Source organism: Cyprinus carpio, chromosome B1, assembly GCF_018340385.1.
Source record: "Cyprinus carpio isolate SPL01 chromosome B1, ASM1834038v1, whole genome shotgun sequence".
Lineage (NCBI taxonomy): Eukaryota > Metazoa > Chordata > Actinopteri > Cypriniformes > Cyprinidae > Cyprinus > Cyprinus carpio.
In genome coordinates, this window is record NC_056597.1 from 4,734,246 (window position 1) to 4,750,853 (window position 16,608).

Below are 16,608 nucleotides of genomic sequence, written 5' to 3' on the forward strand. Positions count from 1 at the left end.
CATAGACACATTTAGGCAGATCGGGGATTGGCACATTCCCTTCAAAAACGAAAGTAATATTAATCCTCTACGTCTTCAGCAAATTAGATGTCAAGATTAAATGACGACTTCTATGTTCACTATTACATCCAACAACAAAACACCTCAGTCGCTTAATCAGAGACATTCTTGTCTTTCCTGACACAATGGCGGACAGCTCACTCAGGGTGGGTCTAAGGAAAGATATACATTTTGAATTTTTTAAATATTTAAAATATAAATATTGAATTGCAAATGCTAAGATGCATTATTGTATATAATCTTAATTTCTTGTGTGATTGACCTGGTAAATATGCAATTTAAAATATGAAATTTGCCCACACTGTTATTACTTGATATGCCATACATTAGATATTGGGCCAAAACATATTGTACAAATGTCTTCTAGGTTTTTAAGCACTTCCTACTCGAGAAGAACATGAGTGTCTGTAGGTGGAGCACTTCACGGGAGTCCAAAACCAGCCAGCACCAACCACAGCATTCGATCCCAGCCTTCTTGACTCTATACCCAATCTACCAATAAACCTTGACACAAAAAATGCAATCATGGCACTTAAGAATAGCAAGGATGTAGGCCTGGAAAAGATCCTGTCTGAATTATTCAAATCAGAATCAGAATCAGAAAGAGCTTTGTTGCCAAGCATACTTGTGCATACAAGGAATTGTATACAAAATTCCAGTACACAGAGACAACAACAACACACAGACAATAAAAAATAAGTGCACATATCTTAATTAATATATAGACAAATACTGAAAAATAAATCGAAAAATAAATAAACTGTATGTAAACTGTGGAATAGAATAGAATGAGGTGCAGGGATGTACTAGGATGGAGGTGGTAACAAATAAATAAAATATTATAGCACATTTTTATTGCATAATGTGGGGAACATACAACTGTTCATGAGGTAGATTGCCTGGGGGAAGAAAACTGTTCTTGTGCCTGGCTGTCCTGGTATTTGTGGCTCTGAAGCGCCGGCCAGATGGTAAAAGTTCTAAAAGGGAATAATTTGGATGGGAGAGATCCAGAGTTATTTTCTGACCCCTTTTCCTCACTCTGGGTGTATACAGTTCTTGAAGTGTGGACAGGGCAGCACCAATAATCCTTTCAGCAGTCCAAACCATTCTCTGTAGTCTTCTGATGTCTGATTTTGTAGCTGAACCAAACAAGACAGTTATTGATTTAATAGACAGACCCGTAGATCACTGACAAGCTACGCAATATCGGGTTCATTATCGAAGGCGATTCATCTGCAATAATGAGCGCGATATTGCGTAGCTTGTCAGTGATCTACGGCTCTGTCTATTAAATGCCCCTCCATTTGAAAGCAGGTGATGGCGATTTAGCGCTAATCAGGGAACCGGCTTTACTGACTAGATGCGCATGATTATATCGTTAGATATATCGCCCAGCCCTAACTCGAACCATCCTTTCAGAAACAGCAGTAATCAGAGCCGGATTAACTCAAAGGCAAACTAGGCACGTGCCTAGGGCCCGATTGGCGGGATGGGGCCCAGACAGAGGGACAAAAAAAATAATAATAATAATCATAATAAAAATAAAAATAAAATAAAAATAAAATAAAATGTACAAATGTCCTATCTACAATTTATTTCAATATTTATTAATTTACTAAAAATAGATGTTTATCTTAACCATAGACTGTTACATTACGTCACATTAACGCCAGCCCATGACTGTATTTATATAGAGGCGCCAGCCAGTTAAGTCCGAGGAGACGTCAGCAGCGGTCAGAGGTCAGAGGTCAGAGCGGGACAACAAAGCTAGCAGGCAGGTGTGTTTTGAGTAGGCTAACATTCAAGATGCTTTCGGGTGCGGCAAAACGTAAAAAGAAAAAAAATGCAGAGGAACAAAAGTAGAGACAGCGGGGGGCTTTAAAGAAGTTTCTGTCGGGCAGCCGTCCGACAGCTGTGAACCTGCTCGAGTCAGCAGAGCCAGAAGCAGAGCCAGAGGCCGAGCCAGGCCCGGAGACACGGCCCGAAGATGCGGCGGGAAATGCGGCGGAAGACGCGGTGGAAGATGCGGTGGGAAATGCGGCGAAAGATGCGGCGGGAAATGCGGCGGGAAATGCGGCGGAAGACGCGGTGGAAGATGCGGCGGAAGACACTGTGGCGCCCGCGCCGTCAACATCAGCGCCGTCACAGAACGACAAACTGATGGAAGAACAGCAGCCAGCCAGAAGTGAGCCCAATATCGTTTTGCAGCAGGAGCCTCTAGACCCAGAAAGGGTATTAACAAGCTACTCATCTGCAAAGTGGGACCAAATTGATGACAGGATGCGTGAGTACTTTGCACTAAACCATCCCTGTCAAAATATTGGAGATTTCTCTGCATCACAGAGGAAATATGGAGACATTAACTGAAGCTTAACCAAGGAACATTTCTTTAGAAAAAAGCTAAATGGAGAAACCCATCAAGAAAATGGTTAGTGTACTCACCGTCTACTGGCACTGTATACTGTTAATGGTGCAAGTTGTTCAGTATAAGAGACAATCAATTTGTCACTGGATTTAATGACTGGAAAAACTGTGCTAATCACTTGTATGAACATGAGAATAGTATGGATCATCGTACTGCTGTGCTGAGTCTATCATCACTTGGAAATAAAAATGCACGCATAGATTCTGTTTAATATACAACACAACCAATTTGTAACCAAAGACTAGGCTATGTAAAATGTGAATTAACTTTTATTAGTAACTTTGGTAAGTTTCAGATTTCAATTCATAAATAACATCGATGGAGGGGGGCCCAAAAAATGCAGCCTGCCTAGTGTAGTCCATTTATTTAATCCGGCTCTGGCAGTAATGCCACGGCGGGCCAGCATAAAAACACACACAGCGCTACCTGAGCTCTAAACCAGGCGGAGTCTTCTGGGCTTTGAGTTGAAAACGCTGATTATGTCATCATAATCCCAACTGTCAATAAGTTCTCTTTCAAAGGACAGAAGTGCCAAGTTGTTCAGGCGTCCAGTCAGCATGGATGACCTCAGGCGCGTTTGGATCCTGTTTGTTGCGGAGAAACTCTCTGTTAGTTTGCCGCGGAAAACGTTCGGTCTGAAACGCGCCCGCGCCTGCGGTGTTGCGTGATAGCATCACTGGACTGACACGTGATATGCCGACATAATATTTTTATTTTGTAGCTATTTTTCGTAGCTACTGTACTTAAATGTCCTCAGGAAACTATCAAAATTAAATTATTTATTAATTAGTTATTATTAAAATTTAAAAAATTAATTGTTTTTATTAATCTGATGGGGTGGGCCACCAGTCATAAATCTGCGCCTGTCTGTAGCCTGCGCGCTATGCTTGCGCTCCAGTGGCGTCTGCTCTTGCTAAGCAACCATGGCCTGCTCTCCATGAAGACGCAGAAGTTTCAGCAAAGAATAAATGGATTTCCAGCACTAAAAATCCCTTGCAGTAGCTCTGCTAATAATTTCATTTTAAAAATGGCTATCCTTGTACAGCTATGATCAGCTGTTTCTCCATCTTGGCTTAGCTTTCAATTTTGTTATGGGAAAGGATGTGCATGACTAGCGGCGCACTTGCTGCGTTCTGAAAAGTTTAGATGTTTCTAATTTAATTTTCTACCTGTTAGATTGTGTTTTTTTACGTCTACACCTAGGTAGCCTTAAACTTACCTTATACTTATTAATGTTGTACAGTATAGGGGTTGCAAGACTACTAATTTCTACTAGTCGATTTTTTTATTTAAAAATTACTTGAGTACTACTCGTGGTTCATGCTATTGTAAATGAAACACATTAAATAGTTTTTTTTTTTCAATAAACGCTTATTAATTTATAGCCTTATGCGACAATTACATATGTAAATTTGCAAAACTTTATAATTATGACATTACATATTTAAATTTTCATGTTACAGCCATTATTTTTTTTTTTTATGTTAAAATCATTTTTTTTTTCTTATTTGGGTTAGGATGTAGTGTAGTATTTTTATCTTTTTTTCATAGTTATCACTGAACAAGTATGTCGTGTTTAACTAAAATAATTATTAATTTCTAAAATAATATTTATCATGCAAGCAGAGAGATGTCATGACAAATGTTTAGTGATCATTTGAACACGATTGAATCCATTCAATGCGCACATTTTCATTACGCAGAACTCTTTAAGCGAGTCTTAATGTTTGGTGAACTTCACTAAACAAATGTGTGTGTGCCGCGCAAACCAGCAAAAGATAAAGATGCAAACATGTAGGACAAGTAGAAAATGTATCCGTATCTACGCTGATTATTAGCCTACTCTTAAGAGAGAACTGGTTTGGTTTTTGAGAGACTGAGACGCGCAACACGGCTGTTTGATTGTGAGCGCGCTGTGCTTGTTTCATTCATTCGTTTCATATCGTAGCCTAAAGTTTAAATCATTGCCTTTTAAATATATACAAATAATATAACGTGTATGATGTACTATTAGCTATAGGTGATATTACTCCTTCCAAGCTCTGATTTCTGAGAGATGCACGGAGGTCTGTGTATAATATTGCGCTGATCACATGACTCAACTGTTATCTAGCAAACACCGGACTTTGCCAGCTTCAGCCGATTATTCAGGCAGAATTATTCCTTGTCCGTTATTCGTTTTTGAAGCCATTATCCATGCCATTCCGAATAAGGTATTAGGCTTTAGGCACTCCCCAATTATTACATTACGTATTTTATTTTTGCATGCAACATAAGGTCATAGAAAGTAACAGCTCCACGCAATATTGTAATCCTAAAATTCACGCACTTGCAAACTCTTTGTTTGCATTATGGTTAATACATGCTCGAGTAGTCGATTGTTTCCGACAAGCCCTAGTACAGTATGACAAAAATTTCGCTGTATTTATGTGTGCATGCCCAGTAGAGCCAAACGTATCCCTTCCTAACTGCGCGCATTTGTCATATCCTGAGCTTTGCGTGTGTGTGCTGCGCCAAGGCATCAGTCATTTTAATTTTTGACCACAGACATAATGTCAGCAACAGCAGCATTATAAAGTAAATAAAATGTAAATAAAGTACATAAAAATAATTTGACACTACAGCTCCAAACTCGGTCCTAGAGGGCCGGTGTCCTTTAGAGTTTAGCTCCAACCCTATTAAACACACTTGAACCAGCTAATCAAGCTCTTACTAGACACACTAGAAACATCCAGATAGTGTTAAGTCCAGTTGTAGCTAAAGTCTGCAGGGCACTTGCCCTCCAGGATCTAGTTTGGAGACCCCTGTCCTACAGAGTTGTTACTTTGCACATGCTTTTTGATCATTACAAATAATAATGTAAAATTATTTTCTTAGTATAGGAGATATGTTGTCTCTCGCATCACATACATTAGTTAAGTATGTGGTCTTGAAGAGGATCCTTTTTTTTCTATCATTTGGACTCGGTCTTGACTTGGACTCGAAACTTTTTGGACTTGGACTTGACTTGGACTCGAACCTCTTTGGACTCGGTCTTGACTTGGACTCAAAACTTTTGGACTTGGACTTGACAAAGCTGGACTTGACTACAGCTTTAAGAAATACCATGACGAGATCCTGAGGCCCATTGTTGTGCCATTCATCCACGTGCAGCGGACTTCGTCTCTCACCATAAAGAACAACACAACACCACTGGCTTCGGTGCACCTCTGCAGTTTATTAAAGACAGGACAGGGATAAACACCACGCAAACACTCAGTTCTTTCGTCTGTCTCGCTCAAGTCCAAAGCTGTTCTGACCATATTTAACAATAAACTCTTTCTACATACAGTGTCTTGTTTCATTTGTTTTCTTTCAACACATATCAGACATCACATACAACACAACCTTAGACAAATTCAATAAAGGTAAATAAATTCAATAAGCTAGATATATTCTCAATATAATAGAATGTTCAATAAAAATATATTTCTACACACACATATAATTTCATATAAAATACAGAAAATTATTTCAATCTAACATTACAATGAAATATGATCGTATAGTGGTAATTATTTTGTTGCAATTACATACCTGCAGTTTATTAAAGACAGGACAGGGATTAACACCACACAAACACTCTGTTCTTTGGTCTGTGAGAGTTGTGAGAAGAGAGAAAAGTGAACCTCTGTCCCCATTAACACTGTAACTGCAGCTGATTAAAGACTTAAAGATAATACATGGCTACAAATACACAACTGAAGACATAAAATGACAATATACTTTTGACAAGTCTAACTGCATGATGTTTTAAGAACATAATCCACCTTTATTAATTTTATTTAAGAACCAAGAAGCTCATTAACACAAAACTCACAATATACTGAAAAATAAAACGGACACACTATTTTCCTCAATCCAGCATCAAAACATGTCATCCACTGATAACAACCACAATTTTAACTCAATTTGATATATTTTAACTCCATGTCAAGGAGCACATTTGCAACGTATCTGTCTCGCTCAAGTCCAAAGCTGTTCTGATGAGAGCGGGACGCGATTGGGCAATTCAATCAGAGGAAGTGACATCATACAACATAAAACTCAATACATTATTTTAAAACAAAAATACACAGCTTCCATATAGTCTTATAAGGTTATAAATAGTGCCATGTATGGAGAGACATTAAAAATGAAATAAAATGTATTTCTTGGAAAAATTAAAGTTTGCTGGAATGGTCAAACTCAAAACACTACACACGACCATGACCTCATGTTGCAACATGATAATGCACAGCCCCACGTTGCAAGGATCTGTACACTATTCCTGGAAGCTGAAAACATCCCGTATTCTTTCATGGCCAGCATACTCAACGGACATGTCACCCATTGAGCATGTTTGGGATGTTCTGGATCGGCGTGTATGACAGCGTGTTCCAGTTCCTGCCAATATCCAGCAACCTCACACAGCCATTGAAGAGGAGTGGACCAACATTCCACAGGCCACAATCAACAACCTGATCAACTCTATGTGAAGGAGATGTGTTGCACTGCGTGAGGCAAATGGTGGTCACACCAGATACTGACTGGTTTTTGGATCCCCCAGACCCCCCAATATAGTAAAACTGCACATTTTAGATTAGCCTTTTATGGGGTTATGGTCAGAAAAATAATGATCTAAGACAGCAGTTCTCAATTCCAGTCCTCGCGCCCCCCTGCTCTGCACATTTTGTATGTTTCTCTTATCGCTTCAGATGTTTGATCTTTTCGAACGTATGTGTGTGAAGTGTGCGAGACGTGAATTTAAATTATTTATCTACAGTTGTTTATGATGTCACACTTGTCTGTGAATAAAGACATTGCGCAGCGCAAATCCGAGAATGAATGTTCCAAAGTGAAGTAAACTTCAACAGATTTCCCCTGCTCAGGGAGTAGGGAGCAATGAACACTGTGTAGGGACCATGTCAATGGGAACACAGTTCATGCACGGAGCTCACTTCTAACGAGCTGATTATCTGAATCAGGTGTGTTAACAAAGAGAGACTTACAAACTGTGCAGAGCTGGGGGTGGCGAGGACTGGAATTGAGAACCGCTGATCTAAGATATGAATATTACACAAGGCATACCCATATGAAGAACCAAGATCAAAGAGTGTCACCATGCTGATGAGTAGAGCAAGTTATAAACTGTGAAAAGTCAAACAAGTCAATAATATTTAAAAACTCTCTGGCTAAAGGCTTCGATGGACAGCAAACCCAGTTAAAACCACCTAGTACTACAAAGTTGTGAAAAGAAGTCACAATTACAGACAAAAAACCCAAAAACTCACGTATAAAATCTGTTATGTCTGGGAGGTCTATATACAAGAACACATAATACAGGATGCTGTGAATGATTGCACCTCAAAACTCTGGGAACTCTCGGCAAAGATTAATCAGCATTTCCACTCGTTTTTAAAAACTGACCAGTGGTTCTCGGGTGTTAAAGTTGCAGTACATAGGTAAAAGGTCAGAGAAAGGGCTCATATCTCCGACATTAAGCCATGTATCAGTAACAAAACAAAACAAATAAAAATAATAATAATAACCTAACGTTCATGATACAAAGAAATCATTTAAAATAGATGATCTGGCATTGACCAATGCTAGAGTCGCTACAGTACAATCAAAAGTGTCATGTTGAGTACTGGCCTGTACTGATGTTAGTGGATCCACATGCTGTAGGCTGTTGAACTGTATTCCCCTGCCACATCTCCGCAATCTAGCCAAGATGATTCATGGTGTCGGCACATGTGAAGTAGGGTAGACATACTGTAGATAAGAGCTCCTTTCCTCCAGTTATTTCCAGATAGTTCTATTTGCCCACAAGGCATTTTCCCAGTAGTGTTTTGGAGTGTCAAGGTGGGCTTTGGCAGACTTTAGGGGTGCTGCAATGTTTTGTTTGGAGAGCAGTGGCTTCCTCCGTGGTGTCCTTCCATGGATACCATGCCTGTTCAATGTTTTACACATGGTTGACTCATGAACAGAGATGTTAACCAGCTATAATGAATCCTTCAAGTCTTTAGCTGTTACTCTAGGGCTTTTTTCACCTCTTTCAGCTTAATGCATTGTGCCTTTTAAGAGATCTTGGCTTGCCCACTTCTATGGAAAGTAGCCACAGTACCAAATCAACTCCATTTATAGACAATTTGTCTAACTGTTGACTGATGAATATCTAAAGTCTTTGAGGTTACTCTGTAACCCTTTCCAGCTACATGCATGTCAACATGCATGATCTCTTTTTTTGTGAGGCATGGCTCAAATAGGTTAATGCTGCTTGTGAATAGCACACTGACACTGTTTAGGTTTTTTTGGTAGGTTTAGATCTAACCTTTATTCTCATTTCATTGATTGGACTCCTGGTTTGCTAACATCTGACTACAATTGGCATTTAGTGACACCAGAAGCCTAGTGTTTATTTTACTTTTTTTCACCATCACTTTGTATGTTTAATGAGTGTGCTCAATAAAGACATTAAAGATGATGATTGTGTATCAGCTTAGAAATATTGTGTTTGTTGATATTTGTGACTTTGGTGAAAAGCAAATCATATTTCATGACCAATTTATGCAGATAACTGGAAAATTGAAAATAGTTCACTTACTTGTTCTTGCAACTGTATACATATACTTTACACACATTAAATGTTTCTGTTTTCCTTATACTTGTGCTAATTATATTCTTTTGTTTTATTTTTCTTTCTAATTATATATATGCAATAATATATATTTTTTTCACACACATACATATACAGTATAAGTATGTATGTACAGTACAGACCAAAAGTTTGGAAACATTACTATTTTTAATGTTTTTGAAAGAAGTCTCTTCTGCTCATCAAGCCTGCATTTATTTGATCAAAAATACAGAAAAAACAGTAATATTGTGAAATATTATTACAATTTAAAATAATAGTTTTCTATTTGAATATACTTAAAAAAAATAATTTATTCCTGTGATGCAAGGCTGAATTTTCAGCATCATTACTCCAGCCTTCAGTGTCACATGTAACATCCAGTCTATCACATGATCATTTAGAAATCATTCTAATATTCTGATTTATTATGAGTGTTGGAAACAGTTCTGCTGTCTAATATATTGATGAACAAAAGGTTAAAAAGAACTGCATTTATTCAAAATAAAAAAAAAAATTCTAATAATATATATTCTAATAATATATATTTTCTTTACTATCACTTTTTATCAATTTAACACATCCTTGCTGAATAAAAGTATTGATTTTATTTAAAAAAAAAAAGAAGGAAAAAAAAAATTACTGACCCCAAATTACTGACCAGTAGTGTATATTGTTATTACAAAATATTTATATTTTAAAAACATAGCTTTTTTTTTTTTTTTTATTTTTTATTCATCAAAGTATCCTAAAAAAGTATCACATGTTCTGAAAAAATATTAAGCAGCAGAACTGTTTCCAACTTTGATAATGAATCATCATATTAGAATGATTTCTAAAGGATCATGTGATAATGATCCTAAAAATTCAGCTTTGCATCACAGAAATAAATGATAATTTAAAGTATAATACATTTAAAAACAATTATTTTAAATTGTAATAATATATCACAATATTACATTTTTTTTTCTGTATTTTTGATCAAATAAATGCAGGCTTGATGAGCAGAAGAAACTAGTACAATAGTAATGTTTCCAAACTTTTGGTCTGTACTGTATGTATAATCAAAGATCTTGTGCTAATTATTTATAACACACTCACATGGCAGTGATCTGAAGAAACACACAGAATGTTGGTTCCTCAAAACTCTTTTCTTAAAAAAAGAAAAAACAAAGCAACATTCACAACAAAGGTCAGAGGTCACATCAATATAAATTAGCACAGCAAACACATGAAAACTTGAACAGCTTTATAATCTCTGTTCTCTTGATAAATGCAGACGTTCATGCTGCAGTGAAGCTCGGCTGCTCCACGGTTATTGCAGTGAATGAGAGCACAAACTACAGCTTCCTCTTACATCACTTCCTCTAATGCCACTTAAACTCTTCTAGCAGCTTCATATTCCTCCTTAATAAAATTAAGACTAATGAATGTGGCGTCAATCCACGGTCACGAGCGTTTTCCTCTGAAACGCTGATTTTAAACACAGATCCGGGTTCAGCCGTTTCAGTCCAGGAGAAGAAACTCAGAGACAAGCACAAAAACTCAAGAAACATGGATCAGAAGAGCAAACGAGAGCGAGACGCTTCCAGACACAACAGAACAAGAGCAGATGAATCGCAGCAGATCACACTCGAAACCAACAGAACCACATGTTTAATGAAAGAAAATCCAGTCTTCTTCACTGAGATTACTGCTAACTCTTCACAGTAAGCTTTCATTAGTTAATATACATTCACTACAACAGTTAACATGAACTAACAATGAAAAACGCTTCTACAGCATTTATTCATCTTAATGTATATAATGGAAATTTGAACATTTACTAATATATTATTAAAACCAAAAGTATTTAACATTAGTTAATGTACTGCTAATATGAGCAAACAATGCATTTTAAAAATTGCATTTTCATTAAGCAACATTAACAAAAATTATAAAATGCTGTAAATGTATGTATTGCTTATTAATAGTTAACATTTTAAATAAAGCATTAACAAATGAAATCTTACTGTCAAGTGTTTCTAGATTTTTTCATAATAATAATAATAATAAAACACATTTATCTCCAAAATATTCATTAATGAATCACACACAAAATTGTAAAACAATAACAAAAATTACCATTGATGTCATGGCAAATTATTGTTTTAAATGAATCTTTGCAAATGTAACTTTGTTTTAGTTCTGTTGGTTATAAACATTTGTTGTGAAATGTACAGAAAGTCAGCTGGATTGAATGTATCTGGTTCCTTTTTTAATTTTGTATTATATCCTGACATATAGAAAATATCCTACTGTATTTATAAAAAAAAAGAAAATAAAACAAACAAAAAAAACATTATCATTAGACATGACTGAAAACATCATAAATCAATTCTACAAATTCAACCATGATGTATGCATTTAATGAGACAGTTCAGCCAAAAATCATCATTCTGTCATCATTTTCTCTTCTCATGTCTTCTAATTTTTTGAAAATGGATAATGTGATAAATGAATAAATGTAACTGTATTTTAAAGAATGTTGGGAGCCAAGCAACACTGGACCCTGCTGACTGTCATTATATGAACAGAAAACACTGGTTCATTTCTCAGAATCTCTTCTTGTGTGTTTCACTGCAGACAGACAGTCACACAGGTCTGAATGAGAGGAAATGATGACAGAACGATGGATGATCTGTTCTTCACACCAGTGAGAGTCTGATCATCTCAACAAACTCCCATGATGCCTTCCGGCGTTTACAACCGGAATCTTCATCTTTGAGTTCCATGAGATCAAACCAACAGAAATAAACGAGGTAAATTCAGACGCCACATTAGATCCTATAAAATCTTCCGAGGGGCGGCCGGGTGTCAGTTTGCTCGGCATTGTGGGATACAGAAGCAGTTATTGGTGAAAGGGTCACGCGTTCCCATAATGCACAGCGGCATCTGTAGTAAGCGTACCAGCAGAAGCGCTCGGACTGTGTTTCGCGTTTCCTCTTCAAGCAGCGTGAAGACGATGGCAAGATGAGACAGGCGGAGTGTGTGTGTGTGTGTATATGTGTGTGTGTGTGTGTGATCAGCACTCCAGCGGCAGCAGGAAGCAGCGTCTGCAGTCGACAGCTTTAGGACTGGGCGGCTGGACTCTCTTCCTCCTCAGCTCCTCTCGGCTCAGAGAACTGCTCAAGCGCAGGTATGCTGCCTTATAACGCTTATCAAACAAAGCTGCGGACACACAACATAATAAAATATAAATATCTTTACCGTTAAAGTGATAGTTCACCCAATAATCAACATTCACTGTTAATTTACTCACTCTCAGGCCATGTGAGATGTAGGTGATTTTTTTTTTTATTCATTAAAGTAGATTTTTAGCTGAAACCATGTCTTTGGTAAATTCATAAAATGCAAATCAATGGCTACGGTCACTTTTAGAGTCAAAAAAGCATATCAGACAACACAAAATGAATCCCTGTGGCTGCTGATGATATATTGAGGTTTTATGAAGCAAAACGTTCAGTCCGAGCAAGAAACTGAACATTATTTACAACATTATTATCTGTAATCCAAAACCTCAGGCAAGCGGTTCAGTTCACAAACTAATCATTCTTTTGAACCGGTTCTTTTTTTGTCAACTAGATAGATAGATAGATAGATAGATAGATAGATAGATTATTTGTCAACAGAGAGGAAATTCATTTTCACTGGAGGTGCGTATAAAACACAACAGCTACACATTATGTACAAACTTGTCACAATATATACACAAACAGTTACAGTTTTTATGGTTTCTATTTGCTTATGTAAATAGGTGAGCTGATGAAGACTAGTTTATTTACTTTATATGCTTTAGACATGAAAAATATCCACGCTTCACATCATTATTGGGCTATTTAATAATATAATTGTATATACATTACATCATTGGATGCTTGCGTAAACAAACCAGTTCATTGAAACAAACTGTTTTAAAGAATCCCTGGCTGAGTAGGGCCTGTGCAGATCAGCTGGCTGAGGTCTTCACAAACATTTTCAACTTCTCCTTGGACAGTAACAACACATACGTCAGGATGGTATTCATTGATTTCAGTTCCATCTTCAATACTGTGATCCCATCCAAACTGATCTCCTAGCTCACTGATCTTGGCATCAGCCCCTCCCTCTATAACTGGACCCTGGACTTTCTCACCAACAGACCACAGTCTATTAGAATCAGTAACCACACTTCCTCCATCCTCACTTTAAACACTGGTGTACCACAGGGCTCTGTGCTGAGCCCACTTCTCTTCTCTCTTTTCACTCATGACTGCATACCTGTGCAACTCCATAATCAAGTTTGCAGATGACACCACGGTGGTTCAGCGTCTAGAATCGTCGTGTGCCAACAACAACCTTGCACTCAACACCCAGAAGACCAAAGAGCTGATTGTAAATCAACGGCAAACCAGGAAGAACCATGCACACACTCCCATCTACATTGATGGAGCTGAAGTGGATCATGTGGCTAGCTTCAAGCTCCTTGGTGTTCATCTCTCGGAGGATCTTTCCTGGGCCCTCAACACCTCCACTCTGAAGAGAAAGGCCAAGAGCGCTTTTACCTCCTTCAGGAAACTAAGGGAAGCTCACCTCTCCCCCCACATCCCCCCACCAACAGACTCGGGAACAGTTTCTTTCCCTCAGCTGTTAGCCTACTGAACTCTAATCTCAGGCACTGAACACTACATCCTAGATGGACCACCTAATGTGTAAAAAGTAAAAAAATGCTCTGTACAATATCATGTCTTCTGTGCATACTTACAATATTCATTATTATGCCTCCTGATATTTTGCAAATTCCTTTTCACATTACTACCTCCTAATGTCATGTAGACTGTTATGGTCACTGGCCATTTAGAAATACGCACGCACACGAATATATATATATATATATATATATATATAAAGGATGCACAATGTTGGATTTTTGCCGATAGTCCATGCCAATACCGATATATTTCCTTTTGTTTGGAGACAACACCAAGTCTGTCCTATGTAGAAATTATAAGCAAACTATTTTTAATTTTGGTTAGTTTTTAACAAGAACAATAATGTCATATAAACAATAATGAAGTTTTATAATGACAGTACAACAAAGCTTTGAAAATAGCTATAACTATATATAAATCGCTGCATTTTTTTTTTCCAGAAAGATGCAGTAGTAACCTTGACATTTTATTTTATGATTTAACATTTGTTAGATGGTCTAAAGCAAAAATCTTTTAGAGCTCATAATTTGATTAAAAAATATAACATTACACATTAACGAATAAATCAGTATATATAAAATTATTTAATTTACAAGTGTCATGTTTGAAAGCTATAGCTTCTGACCTTTAAATAAAAACTTACTTATGATTTTTACGACATCAATTACTGCTTTATTTAATCATAAACACAGTCTAAATGTTATTTTTGGTATTTTACTTTCATTTTATTAAAAGTAGGCCAACAGCGACCCCTATGGAATTAAAACTTACCAGACGAGCATTAGGACCCGGGGGAGGCTGCCGCTGCACAGTTTACTCTATCACACACACCGAACTCATTCTGTACTGCATTCTCAGTTTAAATGCAATAATGAGTGAGCCACACTGATGACGTGATCTAATCACTAGCACACTCTAAGTACATGTGAGTTAATGTATTCCTCTTATCGGCATAATTTTTCATATCGGGCCGATTCCAATATGTACAAAGTCATTATTGGCCGATTCCGATATCAGTCCGATAATATTGTGCATCACTAATATATATTTATATACTGTACATTGCTAATTTCACTTCTGGTTAGATGCAAGCTGCAGTTCATTGGCTCTATAGGTGTACTCTGCACAATAACAATAAAGTTCAATCTATTCTAATCTAATCTGATATTTTCCTGTTTGTCTGAGGCTCTGGATTACAGGTAATAATGTTGTAAATAATGTTCAGTTTCTTGCACAGACTGATCGTTTTGCTTCATAAGACCTTAATATATATTGTCAGAAGTCAATGTTTAATTTTGTGTTGCCTGTATATGCGTTTTTGTCTCTCAGAGTGACGGTAGCCATTGACTTGCATTTTATAATTTTTTTTGAACTATTACTTTAAAGTTTTCTTTCTAAAACAGAAATAAAAATAAATGCTGTTGTTTATTGGAGTTAGCTGCTTTAGCACGACTCACCGACGTGATCTTTGCCCATGGCGGCCAGTGTGAGGAAGAGCATCTCTCTGTACAGACTCCTGCAGATCCACACAAACACACATCAGAGTCGCATTCAGACTCACCTGAGCATCACTTGAGCATCACCACGCCTCACCTCTGTATCCGCGGAGTGCCGGGCTGCTTACCAACCGTATCCAGGAAGAGCGTGATGGCCTTGTGTACCTCGTTCATGCCGATCCAGCGCAGCACGTCCTCCAGGAAGCTGAGGCTGAAGGGATGGTTGTGATGCCGCCAGCTGTAGCTGCGCATGGGGACGCTACCTGCAGGATGGGAGGGGAATCACATCAATCATTAACGGGAATCAGCAGATTATTAAAGTGCCCCATTATGGATTTTTAAGAATTACCTGTCATGCAGTGTGTAACATAGCTCTAAGTGAATGAAAACATCCTGCAAATTTTTAAATCTGAAAGTGCAGCGTGTATATAGTTATTGTCTCTCAAAAGAAAGAGTCGACTTTGAATCATTTAAACGAGTCGTTTTTAAAACAAATCCCAAGCCGTTTCACGTTGACGTCAACATGAAACATTAACATATTGCCCGCCCACTTGGTGCGCGCAGACCCGGGAAAACTTGAACCCAGTGGGATAGATATACCGGTTTACATTTACGTCTCTGCGTGTTTGCTGCGGAAAACCATCAGTTGATTTTCACGTTGGTCTGAATGAAAATGCAAACTCATTCTTTGCCACTAGGTGTCGCTTTTGGAGCATTAAAATAGCGGTTTCCCCGGTAACGCTGTACACAAAGCAGCACTGCACTCACAAACACTGCTTTATAAGGCATCACAGGCATGATGAAATGAAAATGAGACCAATCCAACCAATCACCGCAGATTAGCGTCACGCAAAGAAGGGGTTGAAAAATGAATCGTTAAGTGAATCGTTTGGGAGTCGTTGAGCAAGTAAGGTAAAAATAAATGCATTTTATAAGACAATGAAAGTGTTATTTGACCTTGCATGCATGTCAACCTGTTGCTGGGGGACTCCCAAAACCAAAATATGAACCTTTCATAACCCATATTAGGTGCACTTTAATAATGCAGGCGATTACATATACTCGCCAGTGCTGATTTTTACTGGCATTTGGCACTTACAGAGTGTTACCCTCGTTCATGTCTGTTTAGACCCGGAATAGATACATTAAAAAAAAAATCATAAAAATTCAGTTTTTAGTAAAGGAACAAATCTTTGCAAATGCTTTACGAGCCTCAAAATACACATCATTTATTTTTTTCGG

The 16,608-nt window shown here is 37.6% G+C and overlaps 2 protein-coding genes and 1 pseudogene across 2 annotated transcripts in view; 2 read left to right on the forward strand and 1 right to left on the reverse strand.

Annotated features, from left to right (window-relative positions):
- Positions 1-16,608, forward strand: part of bnc2 (basonuclin 2) — a 414,953-nt gene that overhangs the window by 340,319 nt on the left and 58,026 nt on the right. The gene's annotated exons all lie outside the window — the stretch shown is intronic.
- Positions 1-16,608, forward strand: part of LOC109048290 — a 334,436-nt pseudogene that overhangs the window by 53,421 nt on the left and 264,407 nt on the right.
- LOC109079545 (DENN domain-containing protein 4B-like) overlaps positions 11,376-16,608 on the reverse strand; it is a 25,146-nt gene continuing 19,913 nt past the window's right edge. The window contains exons 22-24 of the mRNA XM_042716304.1: positions 15,464-15,629; positions 15,328-15,386; positions 11,376-12,350 (exon numbers count right to left, since the gene is read on the reverse strand). Coding sequence (XP_042572238.1) covers positions 12,205-12,350; positions 15,328-15,386; positions 15,464-15,629 — 371 coding nt within the window. The 3' untranslated portion in view covers positions 11,376-12,204. The remainder of the gene's footprint in view (positions 12,351-15,327; positions 15,387-15,463; positions 15,630-16,608) is intronic.